A 22,235-nucleotide genomic window follows, 5' to 3' on the forward strand; every position below is an offset into this window, starting at 1 on the left:
TAATTTCTCACTTCTCTTTATTTTGTAGCAATATGTTTTCATTCTGAACACATTTCCAAAATATCTGTATCTACGTATTTGCTTATGACGGGGATAGGGGAAGTGGTGGCAAATGATACTGATTGTCATTATAGTGCTGCTTATCTTTACACAGGTACTGCATGGTGAGCAATATCTGGAGTTATATAAACCACTTCCAACTTCAGGTCAGTCCTTTACTCTGATGGTTTCATAGTCACCATGACTGCAGTTCACTTTTCTTTTGTATCAGCATTACATATGGAAATATGGATACATTGTTTTGAACTGGTTTCTGTTACAAATTTACTCTGTATTTTGTGTGTGTGGCTTTATCATACTGGTGTTGGAACTTTCCAGTCAGATGTCCTGTTTAAAAAAAAAATAAAAATCTGATCAGATGATGCTTTCTTATTTTTATTTTTTGTCTAAAAACTATAGTTTGTATTTGTTGTGACGTACTTAGTAAAAACAAGATAACAATTGGCTTTCTGCTGAGCTGCCTGAAAAAGAATATTCAGTTGCTTACTAAACATAAATTAGTGTGCCTTCACAATGTGTTATATATAGCTCATGATCAACTTATTAACTAGACTTAATTAATTACCTCTGGGAGTTGATATCACAAATTGTCAGAATATGTTTCCAGAAACTGTACTTTATTATATTGTTTATATCCTTGTGTCTGTGAGACTTAAAGAATGAAATCAGCTAAGTATGTTTTAATTTTAGAAAGACAGGCTGAGTGAGATAATATATTTTATTGGACCAAATTCTGTCGGTAAGAGCGAGAAGCTTTTGACTTTATAGAGATGTGAACAAAGACACACTTATCCCTTGCCTTCAAAATTTTCATTGAAAAATGTATTAATGGATAATCTATGTCCAAAGAGAGTCTATATATTATAGTCTATTATAAAACTTCACTAATTACAAAGATAAGACCAACCATATTGAGTTAGGCCACTGGTCCATTTAGCCCAATATTGTGTTTTCTGACAGTGGCCAATGCCAGGTGCTTCAGATGAAATGACAGAACAGGCAATCATCAAGTGATTCACTCTGTGTCGTCCCCTCAGAGCTTCTGGCAAACAGAGGCTAGGGATGTTCAGAGCGTGGTTTTGCATCACTGCCCATCCTGCCTAATAGTCATTGATATAACTATCCTCCATGAACTTACCTAGCTCTCTTTTTGAACCCTGTTATAATTTTGGCCTTCACAACATCGCTGGCAAAGAGTTCCACAGGTTGACTGTGTGTTGTGTGAAGAAGTACTTCCTTTTTTTTGTTTTAAACATTCTGTCTATTCATTTATTTGGGTGACCCGTAGTACTTGGGTTTATGTGAAGGAGTAAATAACACTTCCTTATTCACTTTCTCCACACTATTCATGTTTTTATAGCCCTCTATCATATTCCCAGTCTTTTTAATCTCTCTCCATATGGAAGCTGTTCCATACCCCTAATCATTTTTGTTGCCCTTCACTGTATCTTTTTCAATTCCAGTACTGGTTGCCGAATATATGTGAATTTATTTGTAAAGTGGTATTGAGAAATTCTCCAGAGAAAGAGATAAGAGCAAGTGGAGAAGAAACCAAATAAACCACGGATAAACTAGTTTTTTTGCTTCTGAGAGCGAAAGGAAGCACCTGAGCTCTTTATTGCTTGCAGGAAAGATGGCATGCTCTCCATTAATTGACAGGACTCTGTAAATAAGATCATATTGTTCAGGCTCATATTTAAGTTGTTTCCAGATCTGTCAACAGATTTCAAACAATAACATCTCAAAAAATAGAATATCATATTGCATAGGATACTGGCCACCAATTCCTCTCCTGGATTGTCTCCATGAGCTGCTGTTGGTTTGAAAACTTCTTAAGAACTCTCAGAAGGCAATTCCTAATATCTCATTCCGGACCTTAAATAAATCTATTTTAAAAATGTATTTGCCCTATTTGCTGGATTTCCTGGTACACACACCAAAAAATAGATGATATTGTACACACACAATGCATATTATGGCATAGACCTATATGTAAAAATGGTTTGTTTTTTTAATTGTTGAAATGCAAGAATTTTCATTTGCCTCCCTAAAGGTCTAAAATTGTAAAATATTCAGGATAAGAACACCAGAGACGCTTGAGAGAAGCTTGGCTTCAATGTTCAAGTCATGCTTAAAATCTTGTATTTTATAACTTTGAGTGATAAGAAAGCTTGTGATGGTTAAGAGCCCGATTCTTTGAACATTTTGGGTTTAATAATTGAAAATGGATTGTGTTAAAAGGGTTTGGGGGGGGGGGGGAAGCCCCTAGCCTGATAAAGGCTAAACATTTTAACTAGAGCTTTTTGCAGTACTTGATAGTTAAGGTGTTGTTGCTGAGTCAGAAGCTCTTTTAATTATATTTTTATGTACCGGTGACACGAGAAGACAGTAAACCAAACACTTTCCTGCTATTTGACATTCAGCATTACTAGTTGTAGTGCAATATGATAGGTAATATTGGTCCACTTGTAGCGTTAGCGTTCTGGATAAAGAAAGAGGACATAAGAAATAGCTAAATTAATACTCTGCACTTCCTACACCAAATAATTAGTATATGTGATACAACTTGTCTACGTTCTCTGGGAGAAGACTCCTTGCAAATAAAAGAGAAGTAGTAGGAGATTTAATGTGAAGTACAAAACTTTAAGACTGCAGAGAACCATTAATTTTTCAAGTTTTCTGAATAGTTGCTTTTGGGAAGTGGACCTACTGTAAGGGCTGAGATAAACAGTATATTTTGTGTGTATTTAGAAGTGTCTACTTTTGATCCACTATGTTTTGCACTTATATAGCACCTACAATCTATATGCGCTTCATCAGCATGCTTTGCTTTCAAGGACGGGCAATCAGCTTGCAACCTATTTCATTTTGAGACAGATGTTGGCAGTGGTTTCAGGTGCTACTTTTGCTTCTCAGTGACCTGACAGTTTCTGTGGTTTTATAATTAAATTTTCTTATCTTTCACAAAACATAATTTGTTTTCTCTCCCTTTCTGTTTATGTGTGAAACTCAGAGGAAAGGAAAGTATTTGTAATGTGGAGAAACAATTTAATTAACTTTACACAAAATGCATCAAGAAGACAAATAGAAAAAAAGCAGTTAAATTGTTTCTATCAATTATAATTTTAGCTGTTACTGTTAAAAATAAGAGGTGAAATATTTTCAGACCGAAGCATGGTTTTCAGTGGGGCATAGTAAGCCTCACAATAGTCTTTTGCAGTATATGCCTGTTTTTCTTCCATGGCACACCTAGCCAGTTATCCTGTTTTTTGCTAGAATGTGTCTGAGTGTTGAAGCTTATTCATATGTCTTTTCCAGTAGAACCCTTAAACAGTTATTGCTGTGAAATTAATGAGTCAGTCTAAACCATAAATATTCCAGATGTGAGTGCACTATAACTTCTGGTAGACACTAATGGCTTGTCTGCATAATGAGTTAGTGCACAACAAGCTAGGATGTGACTGTACAGTGTGCTAGTGTTGCCATGTGGACTCTGTTACTGCGCACTAAAAGTTTCATACTGCACTTGGATATATTGCTGCTTGAAATAGGAGTATGTCGAAGTGCACTATGGAACTTTTAGTGCGTGGTAGCATGGTTTATTAGGCAAATTAGTACACTGTAGATTCACATCCTGGTTTGCCACAAGCTAACTCACCATTTAGGTAAGCCTTAAAACCTCAGTCTGGCAACTATCTCCACCCAGGTAGATGCCTCTCAAACTCAGTGGGGCTCTGAATGAACTCAAGAGTCAGTTACAGGATTGGGGTCTAAACACATACCAGTTCCTGTTAACTGACATTTTAAACAAAAACCTCACCTGCATTGTATTAATGTATTACAAATAAACTACTTTTAACTTATATGTTCTAAAACTTGGCTTGTGTAGATTACAAACTTGGGAATATTTGTAATTGGCTTTGCTAAAATACTCCTGCAAAAAATTCATGTTGTAGTACAAAGGTCTTAAATTACAATACAACATACGTGTTTTCCTATTCTCTCTCCTTTCAGGACCATTAACTTCAGAATCAACTATTGCTGATATCCTTGACAAAGGCTCAGGAGCAGTTATTCTCTTAGATGGTAACCATATTGTAATTTATTAAAGAGACACAATCAAAGCTGACAGTCTCAAAATTTAACCTATGCTAACAATAACTTTCAGCCTAAAATCAGTTTAAATTCTTAGATTCTGTGCCACATGGCCCAGTGACTGCTGAGAAAGGAACTTATTTGCAGTCATGTGCATGTTGCCTTATTCTTTGGAATAGATAAATTCTGAAATTACGCATTCTCCTTTTTGAGAGAATGTCGACAGAAGATTCAGTAGTCTTCCTGCCCCCTGAGCAGAAAGATGGTGCTGAATACACAAACAGAAAAAAAGCTATTACTTCTAATAAACAGTCTTATCTGAAGTTGGCTAGCCTGAACTGTGTTTCTCTTAAAAAGATGTGTGTGTAAAATCCAACATCTAATTAAACTGACGGTCAACTTAAAGGATGTCCTTTCATGAATTCAAGTTATATATCCTGAAATGTTTTCATTCTCTTTTGTTAATTTTTTTTCTGCTCATGCATTAATTTAGTGGGCCCAAGAAGTCCATAACTTGTATTTTTCTTTCACAAAATATGTGTCTTGATTTCTGGGGACATGGTTATGGTATAACATGACTGTTGGGAAGTTCAGGTTTTAGAATGAGACTAATAGGGAATAAACCACCAGATTTTTTGAGGTAATGTACTGTTTAGATTTCTACATGAATCCTTTACAAATTTTCCCCTACTGTTTCCTCAAAACCTCTGAATAATACTACTTATTCCTGACCTCTGCCTTTCCTGTTTCTTACAGTTAATGACTCAGTCTGGCAAAAAGCTAACTGCTCCCCAACCAAATCCTTCTAGTTATGCTTTACTTCCACATAGGAACGATTGAAAAGCCAAGGTTTGGGCCCATTATCCAAATGAGTCTGTCTATTTCTGTAACAGACCTAAAGGTTCTGGTCTGGGTCATTAAAGGTCAGCTGATTATGGAAGAAACTAGGCACTCAGTATAAGTGGAAGTGGTGCGCTATTGGCAATATGTTTAAGTATGAATGCTGGTCTGTGTCCTAATGGAATAATAAGTGAGAATAAATTGGAAATAGAGAGATTTCAATTTCACCTCAGTAACTATAAATCAAGTTCAGCAAAATCAAAAGTGACTTTAACAAAAAGAAAACCAAGTGACCTTAAATTAAATCTTCCTTTGGGGTTGCTTTTTCCACATACAGTATTAGTGCTGCTTTGTTGTGTATGAGGTTGTGAACAGGGATTGTTAATGGCTTCTAATAAGTCACTTTTTATGGCATAGTTCTGTAGTATTTAAATAAGTGGCTAATGATGTGTGAAATGTTGAAATAAACATTAATTTCAGCACTTTGTGTGTTGTCAACCATTTTTTAGCACTTTTATGTCATCAGCATTTTGATAGCTCATTTTTTCATTTTAATACTTTTGTTTAAAGAGCATCTATAATAGTGTAGTTTTAAACAGGATATTAATCTTCACTTGTTAGGAAATGATTTATGACAGTGCCATTCAAAAGTGAGGACATTGTCCACTAACTTGTGGAGATGAATACTGGCATATATAAAACAAAGCTATTCAATATCCATTGGCTCTGAGAGGGGTAAGTGTTAGGAGTATTCAAAAAAGAGAATATAACCTCTCATTTTGTATTGTCTTCCAGTTCACACCTATTGTGGAAAGGATCTGTTGTGCTATAATCAGTTCTCTCTGTTTATTGTTGGAGCTGGAGGATTTGGTGGAAAACGAACATCAGAAAAGGCGAAGGTAAATTTTAAATGTATTTCAGATGAAATAACTATTGTCTTTCACTGAATATAATATAAGAAAAATAATTAGTATATTGATTAGAGATGATCAGGAACCTTGGGAATGACACAGCAGAAGACAGACACAAGCAGATTTGGAACAATCTTTCAGGACTGAATTGCCTGAGTGGTACAGTTTGAGGTGGTTGATTAAAGTGGGAGAAGCTTTTCATAATTGCAGTCTAAACTGGTCTTTACTTTTGAGGTCTGTGAACTTAGGCTGCAGGTCGTCTTCTGAGGGAATCATCTGTTCACTAGCCAAGCTGGCAACAGTTATGTTGATCTCAGAGTATGATGTAGGCTAGTGGTTCTCAAACGTATTTGATTGTGCGCCCTTCTCTGTGTCTGTAGTAGTTTATGTTCCGCTGTCTCCCGCCACATAAGTTCATATGCCAGTAATAAAAAATCAACATGCAACTCTCACTAAATATTAAAAACAGTAAGGCATTGATTCAAACAGAGCCATTTAAGTATATAGGGTAAAATTATACAGAAGTGCACAAAGTTTCTCAACTGGGGGGGTCCCACTGAAAAGGGGGTTAGAAGTCGATTTTAGGGGGCTAACGGTATTGCCACCCTTACCTCTGCGCTGCTTTCAATGCTGAGCGGCTGGATGGCTCTGGCGCCTCACTCTGAAGGCAGCGCTGTTGCCGGAAGAAATGCAGAAGTAAGGGTGGCATGGAGTATGCAACTGTATGAACACATCTGCAAAGTTTGCTCTTCATATCCTGACCAACCCCTGAAAAATGTGTGATTTGTCCATAATTTAAGTAGACCCCTCCTCCACTGATATGTTTGAGGGAATCAGCGTTGCTAGTTATTCATTGCTATGGGTAAAATGTGTGCAGTAGATTTTTTTTTTCCCCTGAAGTTTCTCACACCCACCCCTAGAATACATTCCACAGCCCCCCAGTTTGAGACCCTCTGATGAGGCCAATCTTAATTTAGGCACTGTATAGCACTTTTGTGATTGCCTCACATCTTTTGTTTGGTTGCCCCCAATGTGACTTGATTACGGTCTCCATAACTGGAAGGAGGGGTGCAGAGTTCTTTGCTAGAAGTTGAAAGAAAATGTTTTATTTGTTTACTCACTTTCCTTTTGATCTGTCAACTCTTCAGAAATCTCTGAAATCTCTGTATTAATATCTAGGGCAGCAAAAGCCTTGCAGAACATCTAAAGTCAATCCAGTGTAAAGAACTTTTTTTTTTTTTGAGTCTCTTTGTATTAGATTCTGAGAGTGCAACCTCTCCTGTAGACCAACTTGAAGAGCAGGATTTCTAACTACTATTTTTTTTCTCTCTTTACAAGTAGCACAGAGATTTAGACCCCTCCACAGACTTTTTCACTGTTCCTTCCTTTATTGTTGGTTTATACCAGGGATTGGCAACCTTTGGCAGGCAGCCCTTCAGGGTAAGCACCTTGGTGGGCCGGGCTGGTTTGTTTACCTGCCGTGTCCTCAGGTTCGGCTGACTGAGGCTCCCACTGGCTGTGGTTCGCCGGTCCAGGCCAATGGGGGCGGTGGGAAGCGGTGGCCAGCACATCCCTCAGCCCGCGCTGCTTCCCGCAGCCCTCATTGGCCTGGAGTGGCGAACCACAGCCAGTGGGAGCCGTGATCAACCGAACCTGTGGACACGGCAGGTAAACAAACCAGCCGGGCCTGCGAGGGGGCTTACCCTGGCAAGCTGCATGCCAAAGAATGCCGATCCCTGGTTTATACTGAATCTCCTTGAATCAAGGGGTCCTGGTTGTTTTATGTCCTGTGCAAAATTTATGCTTTGTCATTTTATCATCCTAGCACTTGAATATATACCTAGGTGCCACTATCAAATGCTTTTCTTTTCTACAGGAAAAAAATTGAGCCATTTTTTGAATGCAGATGGTAACATGACACAAATAACTGCCCTCATAGGAGTGGTCCCATTGTTACCCATGTGCTTAAGACTTTACAGATTTATCCCTTTAGTCAGTACTTTGTACCATGTACCATACACATTCTTTTAGTTAAAGGAGAGGTTCTCAAACTGGGGGTCGGGACCCCTCTGGGGTCACGAGGTTATGACACAGGGGGTCGTGAGCTGTCAGCCTCCACCCCAAACCCTGCTTTGCATCCAGCATTTATAATGGTGTAAATGTGTTTTTATTTATAAGGCGGGCGTCGCACTCAGAGGTTTGCAGTATGAAAGGGGTCACCAGTACAAAAGTTTGAGAATTACTGAGTTAAAGGAAGTATTTTGAACCTTTCTTCTTCTAAACTGTAATGACAGAAATCTAGACTTTAATGGCCTTCAGTGTAGTTATGCACCTATGAGCATGCACACAGAATCAGTTGTGGGTGAGGGGAATACAAAACAATAAGTGTTGATTTTGATTAATGTAATCTTGACTTCCTATGATCTTTGCCCCATAGTATTTGATTTCGTATGTAGTTATATTATGAATGTTTTTAATGTTTGCATGTTTAGTAAAAAATGAAATTCCCAGCTAAGCAGCTTTCAAACAACTGGTGTTCCTCCTGTTTGTTTAAAATGGCTTGCGGAACATGCTGTTCATGGAAAAAACCTCTAGATGTAGCTCTTTCTAAACTGATGCAGTTATGTGTGTGATTTCAGAAGCAGAAAAAGAAATAATATTGGCTTTCTCTGCTCTCTTTCTGGATTATTATCTAGAGTGAAATACTAGCATCTTGGAAGGTAGTTGGCAAGTGACATACAATGGCACAGTGAGGTTTACTGTGTATGTGCCCTAAACAGAAGTCCAAATGGGTAAAGCAGCTGTTCATCTAAATGAGTGGAAAAACATGGCATGTAAATAAGAAATGGTAAGGAGGACAGTTAGTAGAATAGGACTCTTCTCCAGATCGGGGCCTATAGGCAGCACTGTAAGACAAGTAAAAATACATAATAACCATGTGGACTTTGCCATGTTGTAGGCACTGCACCATAGAAGATAATCTATTTTCAGTTTGTAATCAAGGGCCTGTGATAGTACATCCATAGTCCCATGTGGGCTGCTTTCTGAGATATTAGTTCAACTTCAAAAGCAGTAAATTGACCAGCTAAAAAATCTTTTTGATTTTAGATGTGCATTTTGATTTTTTAGATTTTAGATCTCTATGCACTGTGTTCAGATTTCTTAATCTCAAGCTCAAATCTTGAGGTTCACCCAACCACAGAAGGTGTGGGGTAAAGCTGTCTCTAAATATATCATATACTTATAAACAGAAAATTGATAAATCATGCTTGTTTTACATAGGGGCACAACTCTTCAATGTCTCCTAGACAAATTTAACAGAACACTTTATCATAAACCCGATTTCAGTGAGGTCATGTTTCTAAACACAGCAGCCCAAATGAGTTGTTATTAAAGTCAGTAGTGGTGGTATTAGTGGCCCAGCTCAACATTCATGGACTTTTTTGTCTAACATGGTGCTTGTAAGAAAAGCACAGGCCCACTAGAAATTAGATAATAAATTAAAAACCTTTTGGGCCAAAAATTAGACTAAAATTATATAGTACTGATTCTTGTTTAGGAAGTAGTGGTGGTATTTAGTTTTCTTATGTTAACATTGAGAAAAATTATTCTCTGTTAATATCACACTGATGTAGTGTTGTCTGTATGTGATCCTTCTACATCACAACAAATGAATAAATTGTTGTCCTTAGTTTCACTAAATGAACAAATAAATCCTTTATCCTTGAGGCTTTTTAACATACAGGGAAATCCAGATGAGGATGGAATATAACTTGGATTGTCTGGATGGTTTTTAATTTTTTATATAATTCCTTATAGGGCTATGTATTTGCTACAAACACTGTGTCTTACAAGATATGGGGAAGTTGCCAAATATGAAAATTGTAGGAAAATGTCTGATAATGCAATAATGTTAAACTTTGTCTCAGCTGTTGGTGATCTAGATATAAAGGTAGGATGTGCAAGATTATAGCAGAGTACTGAGAGACTGACTCATGAGTTCTGTTCTAAACTCTACCTCTGGATTTACTGTAATTATTGTCAAATCTTTCAATCGCTTTACCTCAGTACTCTACAGTCAGTATTATAATATCTAGCACAGAGTTTTTGATTGTAATGTGTGGTGTGTGCTTAGACCTAGAGTGTGATAAGTGATTTTATTTAATTTTTAATGTATATAAAAGATGAAAAGAATGCCTATTCCAGGCTCTAGGTACCCTTGTGATAGTTAATTGTATTTTTGTGTTAAGACACAAACAGAAATAGCAAATCAAACAGCCTTTCTCCACACACAAGAATCTAGTCCCAAATCATATACTTTCCCCCTTCATTTCCTAAAAAATATGGATCCCTCCCAAATTAAAATCTACAACTTAATCTCCTCAACATTAGCCTTGTCCAAGTAGAAGTGCGTGGCGGTGTATCCCTTAGGTTGCCCACAAATTTTCAAGCAGTTTCAGACCAGAAATGCTAGTGAATTTCTAAGGTAGGGGTCCTCATACAGAACACATTGCGAACAGCTCCCTCTGTCATGTATTAAAAGAGTTGGAGCTTGAACACCTCCTGTAATCTAAAGCAGTGTTAAATGGTGGGAGCGGTGGTGTCTTTCATGTGTCTCAAGCCAGTTAGGGCTTAATAAGACAGAATCAGATGGAAATCCACAGTCAGGCCATGCAAATTCTGGAGCGCTGCTATCATGTATTCATGGCAAAATGCACTGTGTTTATCAAGCTGGCCACCACTTCCTGTGCCATCTTCAGTTTCTGAGTTAATTTAAGGAGTAGCTCCATTGTAGTGTTCTGAAGTGGCAAAGGCATGGATGATTCTAATAAGGCCTGTGCTCAAGAGATGGGATCACAAACTTTTGAGCAAACACAGACTGAGAAAAGTCACCCACTTCATTGTTTGTATGATTGTTTAACAGCAGCTGGGAATGTAAGACCCCTGAATTGTGAACTTCTATGACACACAGCTGAGGAGTTTCCTCTGTGAAATGGGGCTGAGATGATCTTTGCCATTTCCTCCAGTTACCCCTACTGACCTACTAACAGCCTCAAACTGTATCAGAGGGTAGCCGTGTTAGTCTGGATCTGTAAAAGCAGCAAAGAATCCTGTGGCACCTTATAGACTAACAGACGTTTTGGAGCATGAGCTTTCGTGGGTGAATACCCACTTCCTCAGATGCATGCATCTGAGGAAGTGGGTATTCACCCACGAAAGCTCATGCTCCAAAACGTCTGTTAGTCTATAAGGTGCCACAGGATTCTTTGCTGCTTTTACAGCCTCAAACAGCTAGCTCTCATGCCCCAATCACTACCCTGTACCGAGACACTGAGCCTCTTGCTATGGCTCATGCAACATATAAATGTTACAGCATACTGAAAACACTTAATCCCATGCCACTTCATGGAACCCTGCATTGACCCTATGTACACATTAACAGAGAAGCCAGCTCTTGGGACAAAAAAGCAATTACCCAGAACTATCCTCTACCTTATCTCTTTCCTCTTAGGTCTGAAAGCAAATAAAATTTTTATTAAAGTGAATGGTTGAAATGGAATATACACAGGTTGAGAGGGAAGGTACTGTACATCTGGGGTCAGGCTTGGGTTATGGGGGGTTACAGATATCATTTGTAAGAATGAAAAGATACATACATATCGCATAACCAGCATAGACCCAGATTGGGGTGCAAGAGTTTTTAAAGTGTCAGTGGATAAGTGGGCTCGGGTACGCCACCCATGGAATGAATAAGGGGTCCAAGTCAGTATCAGTGGAGTGGATAAGTACATGGGTGGGGTGCATCCCTTGGTCCGTCAGGGAAGGGAGTGGGTTATTTCCCTGATCAGCGGTCTCGGTTACTTGGTATGGTATTGGCGGTGTCCGGTGATGTGTTTGGTATTCCTACTTATTCTATGTAGCCTAGTGGACATCACAATTGGCTGGGAGTTAGGAGAACTGGATTATATTCCCGACTCTGCCACTAGCCTGCTGGTGATCTTAAACAAGTCACTTTAATCTCTATGCTTCAGTTTCTCCATATGTGAAATGGGGGAAAAGGATGTTAAGATCCTATAAAGCACTTCGGGATCTGCAGATAAAGAGGGCCATGTAAGCGCTAGGTGGTGGCATTGCTATTTATTCAGTTAGAAGATAATCGTTCTAATATTGTTAGAGTAAGTAGTCTTTAGCCAGGAGAAGTTCTTCTAGCACACCCTGATCCCTAGGGAATAGTCCCAGCCTAAACTCAAACAGAAGGGAGCACAGAAGTTACATCCCAAGATCTTGCTCTTCCATGGGAGTGGAAAGCTCTATACGGAGGGGGAAATTCCTCCAATTCATAATCACACTGTTTCTTCCACAGGGGTGAAGAGGCACTTGAATCAGTTCATGGGAGAAGAGAGCACAGATAAAGCAGTCTGTCCACATCACAGACTCTTTGCTATGTTTTGGTGGCAAAGAATCCTCTGTCTTAATTGCTTCATGTACAGGCTCAGTACACTGAAGCTAGAATTACTAGAATTTGAACATCAGATCAAACGTCAAATGCGATTTTTTTCAGTTTTTTGCAATTTATATTAAAGCATTTCCTTATATTCTGCTTCTGTCGGGGGATGAGTAGACTTAGGATCAAGGCCAGAATCCATCCAGCCATAGTGCTTCTATGTCTTGCTCTTTCCCACACCAAACGTTTTCATGTCTTTGCCCATTAATTCTCCATTAGCCTAGTGGTGGGAGTCTCGCTTTATTATCTAGGCTTCTGACTAGAGGCAGGGACGGCACTTCCATTTAGGTGACCTAGGTGGTCGCCTAGGGCGCTAGGATTTGGGGGAGTGGCATTTTGCCACCCTTGGTGGCAATTTGGCCATGGGGAGTCCTTCCGCACTCTGGGTCTTCGGCGGCAATTCTGTGGCAGGTCCTTCACTTGCTCTGGGACCCGCCGCCAAAGAGCCCCAAAGACCGGGAGCCACGGAAGGACACCCCCCCCCCCACAGAATTGCTGCCATCGACTGGGAGCGCGGAAGGACCCTCACCTAGGGCACCAAAAACCCTGGCGCCGCTCCTGACTAGAGGCAAGGCAACACACTGCATAATATGCTACTGTGCCAGCACTTTAATTCAGTGTATCTCCCACTGCTTCCTGGGATACACCAACTACCTCTAATTAGGGTGTCTGCTGTGGAAAGTGAGTCAGTAACTTCATATCATCTAATGGGTTAAACTAGCATTGATTCTCTTTAGTGCACCTCTCATAACGGCAATGATATACTGTAGAACTGACTTGCTATTGGTAAAAGTCAGAAATATATCTAACATTGTAAATAGTTTGTGGGTTTTCAAGAAAAAATTTCAGTTGCTTGAATAGTTTTCAACCAGTTGCAATATTTTCGCTCCATACAAATCAGCCATTTAAGATGGAGTCTGACAGACTGTCATGTTGAGTTTACAATTTACATAATCAGAAAAACAAAGCCATATAGGACCTTGTTTCAAGTGATAGGGTTCAAAATGCAACATGTAATTGGGAGGATAAAGAATAAAACGCCAGAGGCTTTGAAAAACTAAGATAAGGTCCAGAGTCATTCATATAGTGAACTTTATAAAAAGTTGGTTAAGCTTTTGTTATAAGGCAGTATTTAAATAACATTTTTTCCCCGCACCTCTTCAATTTATGGTCCAAAATGTTAACCTTGGTTTTGATAGGTTTCAAAGTTGGATCAAACCATGGAAGTGTTAGTTTGTACAAAAACCAATAGCCTTCTTTCTTGAGCTTTATTTTTTTTAATTTAGTTTGGAAAAAATATATTTAAAATGGTCTGCTGTATAAGTATAAACCAGATTTAATGCTTTAGGATCAATAATCACTTTATAGCTTGGTGTGTGTTGCCTTAAAATTGTTGTTAGAGCAGATGTTTATAAACCTAATGGAGTGATCATTAGTTATTCTTATTGGCTTTCGTAAAATGACGCAAGACCCTGGAATGTACAATGTTAAAAGAGCAGTGTTATTCTGCAGTGACAAATTTGTGGCAAAAATGTATTGATGTTGTATGCATAAAGAGAATCTTGAGGCAAACTTTTTTGAGCGTGGTGGAAATTTTTTCTCCTTATCCTTAAATACGTTTTAACCCCCATCCCCAAGAAATCATTGGTTTTAGCTCTCTTTAAACATATCTGATAATGTTTTTAGGGTGGGTAAAGGAGAGTGATCTTTTTGCATTTAAATATTCTAACTTTTTCCATTCAGGTAACAGTGAACCCGCCTAATAGAACACCGGATGCTGTACTTTCTGATGTCACTACAGCTGATCAGGTGAAGTTTTACTTTTTTAAGGAAGGAAAGTTTCTTTATCAGATTTACTTGGGGAAATATCCTACGCCCATCCCTCCTTATTTTAATAAATTCTCTATTTTCACTAAAATAAAGTTAAAGAGTTCTGCTTTGGAATATCATAACTGTGTATATTTAAACTTTTATGTATGATCTTCTTTGCTTTTGTAAGGCTTATAATCTTATCAAGTTTTTCTAATGTAAATGCTGTATAATGGGAAAGAAGCTAAAATGATTAGTATGTCATGTTGTATTTGTGAAAAATAATTTTCATTAGAATAGGAAGTTTTGAAAACTTGTACCAATGCCTGTCTGTGACGAGATATGGAACAAAGTAACAGTGGTGGTTCAGAACACAGTGGTGCTGAGTGACGCAGTCAAAATATTGTTAATGTTTTATAAAGCATACACTCATCTTAACCTCCGGTTGCATGTATAGAAATTAAAAACGAAAACAGTGAAACCTTTTGACAAAAATGTCAATCCAATTACACTTCCCTCTGCCAGGATCCACACTCTTACTACTTCAAGTACAATCACTTCCCACACAGCAAAAGCCTGAATAAATAGATGAGTCTTACATCATTTTTTGAAGGTCAACAGATAATAAAACAAATTTGGAAGCTAACAGCAGTCCATCAAGAGAACTCTGAGTGAAATTACCAAAAGTGTCTAAGTACCATTTTCAAATGCAACTTTTAGTCCCTTTCCGAGCTGAAGTTCCATTGACTGCCAATGGAACTTTGGCTCCTAAGTGCTTAAGTTAACTTTTGAAAATGGGAGCAAGCTCTTAAGTGACTTCAGTGTTTTTGAAAATTTGTATCTGTTTTTTCCTAAATGTTTAAAGTTAGGGACTGTTAGTAAAAAGACCCCAGCTGATCTTATTACTCAGCAATCATGTTGGAGCTGGTAAAAATAAGCTTACGTGGTCTTCATGCGGGTCTGTCAAGGTTTTTCCCACTTTAAACTTTAGAGTACAAGAAGTGGGGACCTGCATGAACACTTCTAAGCTTAATTACTAGCTTAGGTTTGGTACGCTGCCACCAGCCGGAATTTAGTGTCTGGCACACTTTCTGTTCCCCCAAAACCTTCCCTGGGGAACCCAGACCCAAACCCCTTGGGTCTTAAAACAAGGAGAAATTAACTATCCCTCTCCTTTCCCCCCCTCAGACTCCCCCACCCCCTGGGTTGCCTTGAGAGGCTTCACACCGATCCAAACTCCTTGGATCTTAAAACAAGGAAAAATCAATCAGGTTCTTAAAAAGAAAGCTTTTAATTAAAGAAGGAAAAAGTAAAAATTATCTCTGTAAAATCAGGATGGAAAATGCTATACAGGGTACTCAGATTCATATAGACTAGAGGGACCCGCCCCCTAGGCTTAGATTCAAAGTTACAGCAAACAGAGGTAAAAATCCTTCCAGCAAAAGAACCATTTACAAGTTGAGAAAACAAATAAAACTAATCCGCCTTGCCTGGCTATTACTTACAATTTTGAAACATGAAAGACTGATTCAGAAAGATTGGGAGAGCCTAGAATAATGTCCCGTCCCTCTCAGTCCCGAGAGCGAACAATGAACAAAACAAAAAGCTCAAACAAAGACTTCCCTCCACCATGATTTGAAAATATCTTGTTCCCTATTGGTCCTCTGGTCAGATGTCAGCCAGGTTTACTGAGCTTCTTAACCCTTTACAGGTAAAAGAGACATTAACCCTTAACCATCTGTTTATGACAGGGTCCCACGTCTGTACCCTAAAGTTCAGAGTGGGGAAGGAACCCTGACATGGTGGCAGAGTGGTGAGATCATTTTAAATCAGAGATCATTTTGAATCAGAAGCACAAACCTTAGGAATTTTTTTTTCTTAAGAGAAGCTGCTTGGAAGCAGGAGCTGAGGGCAGATAGTGATCTTATCTCTCTTGGCCTGAGACAAAGGTGTCAAGTTCTTGTAACAAAAGAATTTTTTTTTTTTTTACGCTGTGAGCAGCGCAGCTGAAGATTTTTGTCTCTGCCTGAGGGCAGGGTAGTTAACTGCCTACAAGGGAATTCAGCTTCAAATTTAACTAATTCTAGTTCATGTTGGATGTTGCATTTCGCCATCCTAGCTCCTGCTTGCCTAGCTGACCTGAGAGTAGAAATGAGGAGGGAACCATGACACTAGTGGCTAATAGAGTGACCCAACAGCCTTCGTAAACCAAAGCATGGTTTCACTGAAACAGCATGACATAAGAGAAAAAGGATTTGAAAACAATAAATAGTTCATACGTGTCTGTCTGACATAAATCCCCACCATCCTGTGATGGTGATGCAGACAGGCCTAGCTTCTTCAGAAATCTGCAGCCAGTGTGACTGTCAGTCCAGCTCCCAGACAACAACCTTTCCCTTGGACAGAGTGTTTTGCTTTTTATCCAGCAGAGTTCCTTTCTCTTCTCGGTTACCAGATGTTTTGGCCCTGCTAATCAAAAACCAGCTTGGTGGGCCCAGTATAAAGTTGAGTCAGTCTCCTCAGGGCCAGCGGCTCTCCCATTGTCATGTAAAAGCTCTCAAGTGTTTGTTGAAGTCATTGTTTTGCTTTCCCGTTTGTTTCCCAATAGCTTGCTGATTTAGTCTACTGTAGTCATACGGTAAACACTGTAATAGCTAAGTTGATATACAGTATTCATAAATTATTACAGAACAGATGGACATCTCTCACAAGGACCCATTTGAACTTTTATTGAAGTCAATAGACTCTGAATATCTTCAGTGGGAGTTGCATTAGGTCCTAAATTGGTAACTACACTCTGTATTGAGCATTGAGAAATCTTCAAGGGTTGTTCTCCATTGAGACAACAAAGAGATAATAACTTTGGCAAAGTCCATATATCCAAGAGGGAGAGAGGTTGTAAGTTTTATCTATATGCAGATAAAATGATACTTCGCTCTCTGAACCAGGGAAAGAGCGCCTTGGAACTGAGTGCTGTTAGAGTGCTAATACCACTCCAGCCCAGTCATTTCTCTTTCTTTTTATGTGCATTTTGAACAGAATGGAACCCTGCAACACCCTATACAGAGGAATCATTCCACAAAGAGCTCGTTACTTTTGTATCGGTATTTTTCTTTCTGTCCTGTTGCATTAATATGTACAAACATGGACGCACTGGAGCAGTTTTCTGGCCTGCTCTCAATCTGTAATCTGAGCAATGGTTTACTGCATTCACTGCTGTAAATCTTTGAATAAAATGGAATTTTTGACAAAGATCAAAAAAGTCCAGCAAGCGTTTGACTATTAGTAGTTTAACAAGAGACGAATCATTCAATTTCAGCCCCAAAGGGGACACTTAATGTAGTTATAGAGCCTGCAGTATTATCTAGTTACTCTTGTCCTGTCAGTTGTCAACCTGATAATTTAAATGAGTGAATGGAAATAGATTCCACTAAATGATTAATCAGGCAGTTAAAATACACAACCTGTGATACATATCTCATTAGACTTGCTCCTTTTTACCCTTCTCCAAAACATATTTTTAGCTTCTTGGAAACATCTTTCATTGGTGAGATACTTACACAAAATAAGTAGCAACGAGTAGAAAATTATGCAGAAAAATGGACTTGGTCAGATGATCTTCATAGCTTTCTAATTAACGCAATAAGAAGATGTTTGTAACACCACCATGTTTGGTGTGTGTCGTGTGTCTGCTTCAGATATGATCTATGATTCTTTTTCTCCTGGGGAAACAGGTGGAGTGAAATGAGTTTTTAATTAACTTTGGTGAGGGATATAATGTTCCGAATTTACAATGCTGGAGGTGAGGCTGGTCGATAATAAAAATGGGAAAGATTTTTCAAGAACACATCTTCAGCAGCTGTAATTTTCTCTCTCCTTTATATGCGACTTGTTCTCTTTTTCTCCACTGTCATTGATGGTGCACACTTAAGTGAAAACCTACCTAACTGCATGCAGAGGTAGAAGTACTATATGGTGTCAAATAACCACTTGTATTTCTTCAATAAAATATCTGATGATATATCAGTCAGCTGCAGAATTCTTTTCTATTTGTAATAGTAGTTTTAGATACATTGGGCGTGAGCTCTGTAGTTCTCTATGGTGGGTTTTGACTATGAGTATTCTGTGGGTGCTCTCTCTATCCGTGGAGTTCTCCTGGATTTTGGTGATGGCTCTGTATGAGTAGGGTGAGCTATTTTAGTTAAATTTGAGAATGTAAAATGTATCACTAGCAGCCTAGCAAGATGATATATCACACCATTAACTATGCAATGGAAAGGTCTTATGGTTAAAGCACCATAAAGGATTGAGTGTCGAACCTTGATTCTAATCTCAGCCCTACCACCAACTCACTATGAGAATTTGGGCAAGTCACTGAAGGCTTGTTTACAGAGTGTCTTAGTCCTTGCTGCCTGAGGTATAAATTCTAGTGCACACCAGTCTATTGTGCACTCACTGGGTCATGTGGACCCTGTTGGTGCATGCAAAAAGTTCCCTACGGCACATTACTGTAATCGTTTTTAATATAGTAAGTACTACATTAACTTGCACTATGGAAATTTTAGTGCCTACGGCAGGGTCCACATTGGCCAGCTAGCACATAACACGCTGGTGGGCATTAGAATCTACACTGAAGCTAGTGAGGACAAGCCCTTAACCTCTTCTGTGCTTCACTTTATCTATCTGTAAAATGATAATACTTATGTCACAGGGGTTTTGAGAGTTTCATGCTAATTTTTGTGCTTCAGCATGCCTAAAAGTTTCCATTATAAGACTGTGTTTTCACTTTCTTATAATTATGCCAAACTTTAGTCATTTGTGTTGAAATTTTCCGAGATGAGCGTCAGCTTCAGACTGAATTAATTTTGGAAAGCTTCAGCAAAAACAGTTAAGCTGTTTCTCAGAATGAGATTTGGGACAGACACATTTGTTTGGACTATATTAAAAAAAATCATACAGCCGTTTTCTTGAGACGCTTTAGCACCTCTGTATGCTTTTAAACAGGAATTTGTAATTTGACAGGGTGAGGTGAGGTCCTGGGGTGAGGTACTTGTCTGTTGCTCTACTTATGAAATTTGACCCAAATTTGGCAGCTGATTTCTCCAAAAATCATTGTTTGTGCATGCTCAGTCAAAGCTTGTTAATTTGGCAGCTAAATTCTCCAGAAACTCCATCCTGGGGCTGAGCAGGACTTTGTATGCAATTTCTGCTGCTAGGGACCACAGTGACCATGGACAGGGAGACTGTCCCCCTTCTCATATCCGGGCAGCATGGAGAAGGAGGAGCAAGCATCCTGAATCGATAGCAGTGAGGGGCTGGGGAAAGATGGCGTTCAAGGCCAAGATTAGGCTAGGGAGCCAGAGGGGCGCAGCAACAAGAGCATTTTTAGTTGACAGGCTAGGGAGACAGAAATGGATGGGAAATGGGTATAGCAGCAGGGGGACACAGACTAGGGTGAGAGGACATACTAGGGGAATAGAGCAAAACGGTTTTGAAGTCCAGCATCTAGATTTGAAATTTTTGTTCCTGAGACTCAGCATTTGTTTGCTGTCTAGCTAGTAACTATGAAACCCACTGGCACAGGATATGTCATATTACCTTCTAGTGCAGCGGTTCTCAAACTGGGCTTCAGCCCCTAAAGTGGGTCTTCACCTTCTTTTAATGGAGTCACCTGGGCTGGCGTTAAACTGTCTGGGGTCGAAGCCTGAGACCCACCAACTGGGCAGTGGGACTTGGGTGGGTTCAGGCTTCAATCCGCTTTCCTGGGGTCATGTAGTAATTTTTGTTGTCAGAAGGGGATTGTGGTGCACTGAAGTTTGAGAACCTCTGCTCTCGGGGCAGGCTCGTACAGAGGATAACAGGTTCTTTTTTTAGCATGTGTCAGTATGGACCCAACTGTAGGTCCTCAGCATGTGAGAACTGATGGTTTTTTTTAATACCAGTACAGTAACTCCTCACTTGAAGTCGTCCTGGTTAACATTGTTTCGTTGTTCCGTTGCTAATCAATTAGAGAACATGCTAGTTTTAAAGTTGTGCAGTGCTCCCTTATAACGTAGTTTGGTAGCTTCCTGCTTTGTCTGCTTCTTGCAGGAAGAGTAGCCCATTGGAGTTAGCTGGTGGGGGCTTGGAACCATGGTGGACTGGCAGCCCACCTATCAGCTCCCCATTTCTCTAAGTTCCCTGTGCAGCAGTCGCCCAGCAGGCTGTCAGTTGCTGGGCAGTTCAGCTGTCCCTCCCCGCACTGCCATGTGCTGCTCCTGCCCTCTGCCTTGGAGCTGCTCCCAGGAGCCTCTTGCTTGTTGTGCAGGGGAGGAGGGAAGAGGGGGCCTAATGTCAGGGTATCCCCCCCCCTACTCCTGCCCCCTGCTTACCCCTTCTCCATATACAGCAGGGGGGGGGACAGAACAGGGCTCAGAACTGAGAGAGCTTGATGGCTGCAGCTGCTGTCTCAACTTCCTGATTTTTTTTTAAAGACAGTGTACTTAGAGTGGGGTCAGCATACTTAAAGGAGCAATGCACATCTCTCTCTCTCTCTCTCTCTCTCTCTCTCTCTCTCTCTCTCTCTCTCTCTCTCGCACACACGCACACAGGGTATGTGTCTCTGTCTGCCATGCTGTCTCCCCTCCCTTCATTCGTGCTGCCTTGTAGAGTGTGAAGCTACATTAACAACACTGTGTTAACACTTGAGGGTTCAGCCAAATGCTAGTTAATCATTTAGCAGTAAGGCATTTCCTGGGAAATACCCCACCCTCTTCCACTCTCTAACTTCACCACCTCAACCAAGCTTCACAATCTTCATTGCTGTGTACAGTATTGAATTGTTTGTTTAAAACTTATTGTGTGTGTGTGATGAAAAAAATTTCCCTGGAACCTAACTCCTTCCCCCCTTTACATTAATTCTTATGGGGAAATTGGATTAGCTTAACATCATTTCACTTAAAGTCACTTTGTTCAGGAACATAATTACAACATTAAGTGAGGAGTTACTGTATCTGTCAGGGCTGTACATGTGCCCTGTGCTTCCTCATGTTCCTGAACAAGGGCAGGGCCGGGTGGTCACAACCCTCCCTCTTACCACTCATAACGGTGAGACAGAACCTGGCAAGTATCGAACCTGCTAGTTCTTAGCTCTGACTGTCTTCTTCAAGACCTTCCAAAGTCTCCAGAACCAGCTCGGAGCCATCTGCTGTATTCAACAGTTGTGAATTATCCAACCCATCTGGACCAAACTGTACTGTTTTGTCTCAGTATAAACCTCTCTGCACAGGGCTCTTTATCATGGTAGACTTGAAACTTGTGGGTTTCAAAGCCTGTCCATCCTGTGCTGGACTAATCCCACTGAAGGATGGACACAGTAGGGCTGTGGCTCTCAACCTTTCCAGACTACTGTACCCCTTTCAGGGGTCTGATTTGTCTTGCGTTACCCCCAAGTTACACCTCAATTAAAAACTACTTGCTTACAAAATCAGACATAAAAATACAGACTGTCATGGCACACTACTACTGAAAAATTGTTTAATGTCTCATATTTACCATATAATTATAAAATAAATCAATGGAAATATAAATAGTATATTTTCTGCTCTATATACTATACAGTGTAATGTGTAAACAAGTCATCTGTATGAAATTTTAGTTTATACTGAGTTTTAGTGCTTTTATGTAGCCTGTTGTCAAACTAGGCAAATACCTAGATGAGTTGATGTACCCACTGGAAGGGCTCTGCATAACCCCATATGTACACATGCCCCTGGTTGAGAACCACTGCAGTAAGGGAGTCACAGCGAAATACAGAAAGAGGTTATAAAGAATTTTGCCCTCTGAGTGGGTTATTCTAGAACTGTATGAAATGGGACTTATTGTGGCTTTCTCTGATACCAACAGATACTGATCTAGATGGATCAGCAAACTTAACTGGTGTGACAGTTTCAGTATTTTATATTCGGAACTCTGTGGGCTCATGTGATGCTGGGAAGAGTTATCAACAGGGCATTTCCCCTGGACCTCACTGTAGG

General features: G+C 39.7%; 1 protein-coding gene across 3 annotated transcripts in view; it reads left to right on the plus strand.

The window, feature by feature from the left end:
- The window catches only part of HSD17B4 (hydroxysteroid 17-beta dehydrogenase 4), a 116,679-nt gene that overhangs the window by 54,370 nt on the left and 40,074 nt on the right, over positions 1 to 22,235 (plus strand). For all 3 annotated transcript variants that reach the window (XM_050945751.1, XM_050945752.1, XM_050945753.1), the window contains 4 exons: positions 155 to 206; positions 4,075 to 4,146; positions 5,791 to 5,894; positions 14,155 to 14,220. In XM_050945751.1, coding sequence (XP_050801708.1) covers positions 155 to 206; positions 4,075 to 4,146; positions 5,791 to 5,894; positions 14,155 to 14,220 — 294 coding nt within the window. The remainder of the gene's footprint in view (positions 1 to 154; positions 207 to 4,074; positions 4,147 to 5,790; positions 5,895 to 14,154; positions 14,221 to 22,235) is intronic.

This window comes from Gopherus flavomarginatus, chromosome 3 (genome assembly GCF_025201925.1).
Source record: "Gopherus flavomarginatus isolate rGopFla2 chromosome 3, rGopFla2.mat.asm, whole genome shotgun sequence".
NCBI lineage: Eukaryota > Metazoa > Chordata > Testudines > Testudinidae > Gopherus > Gopherus flavomarginatus.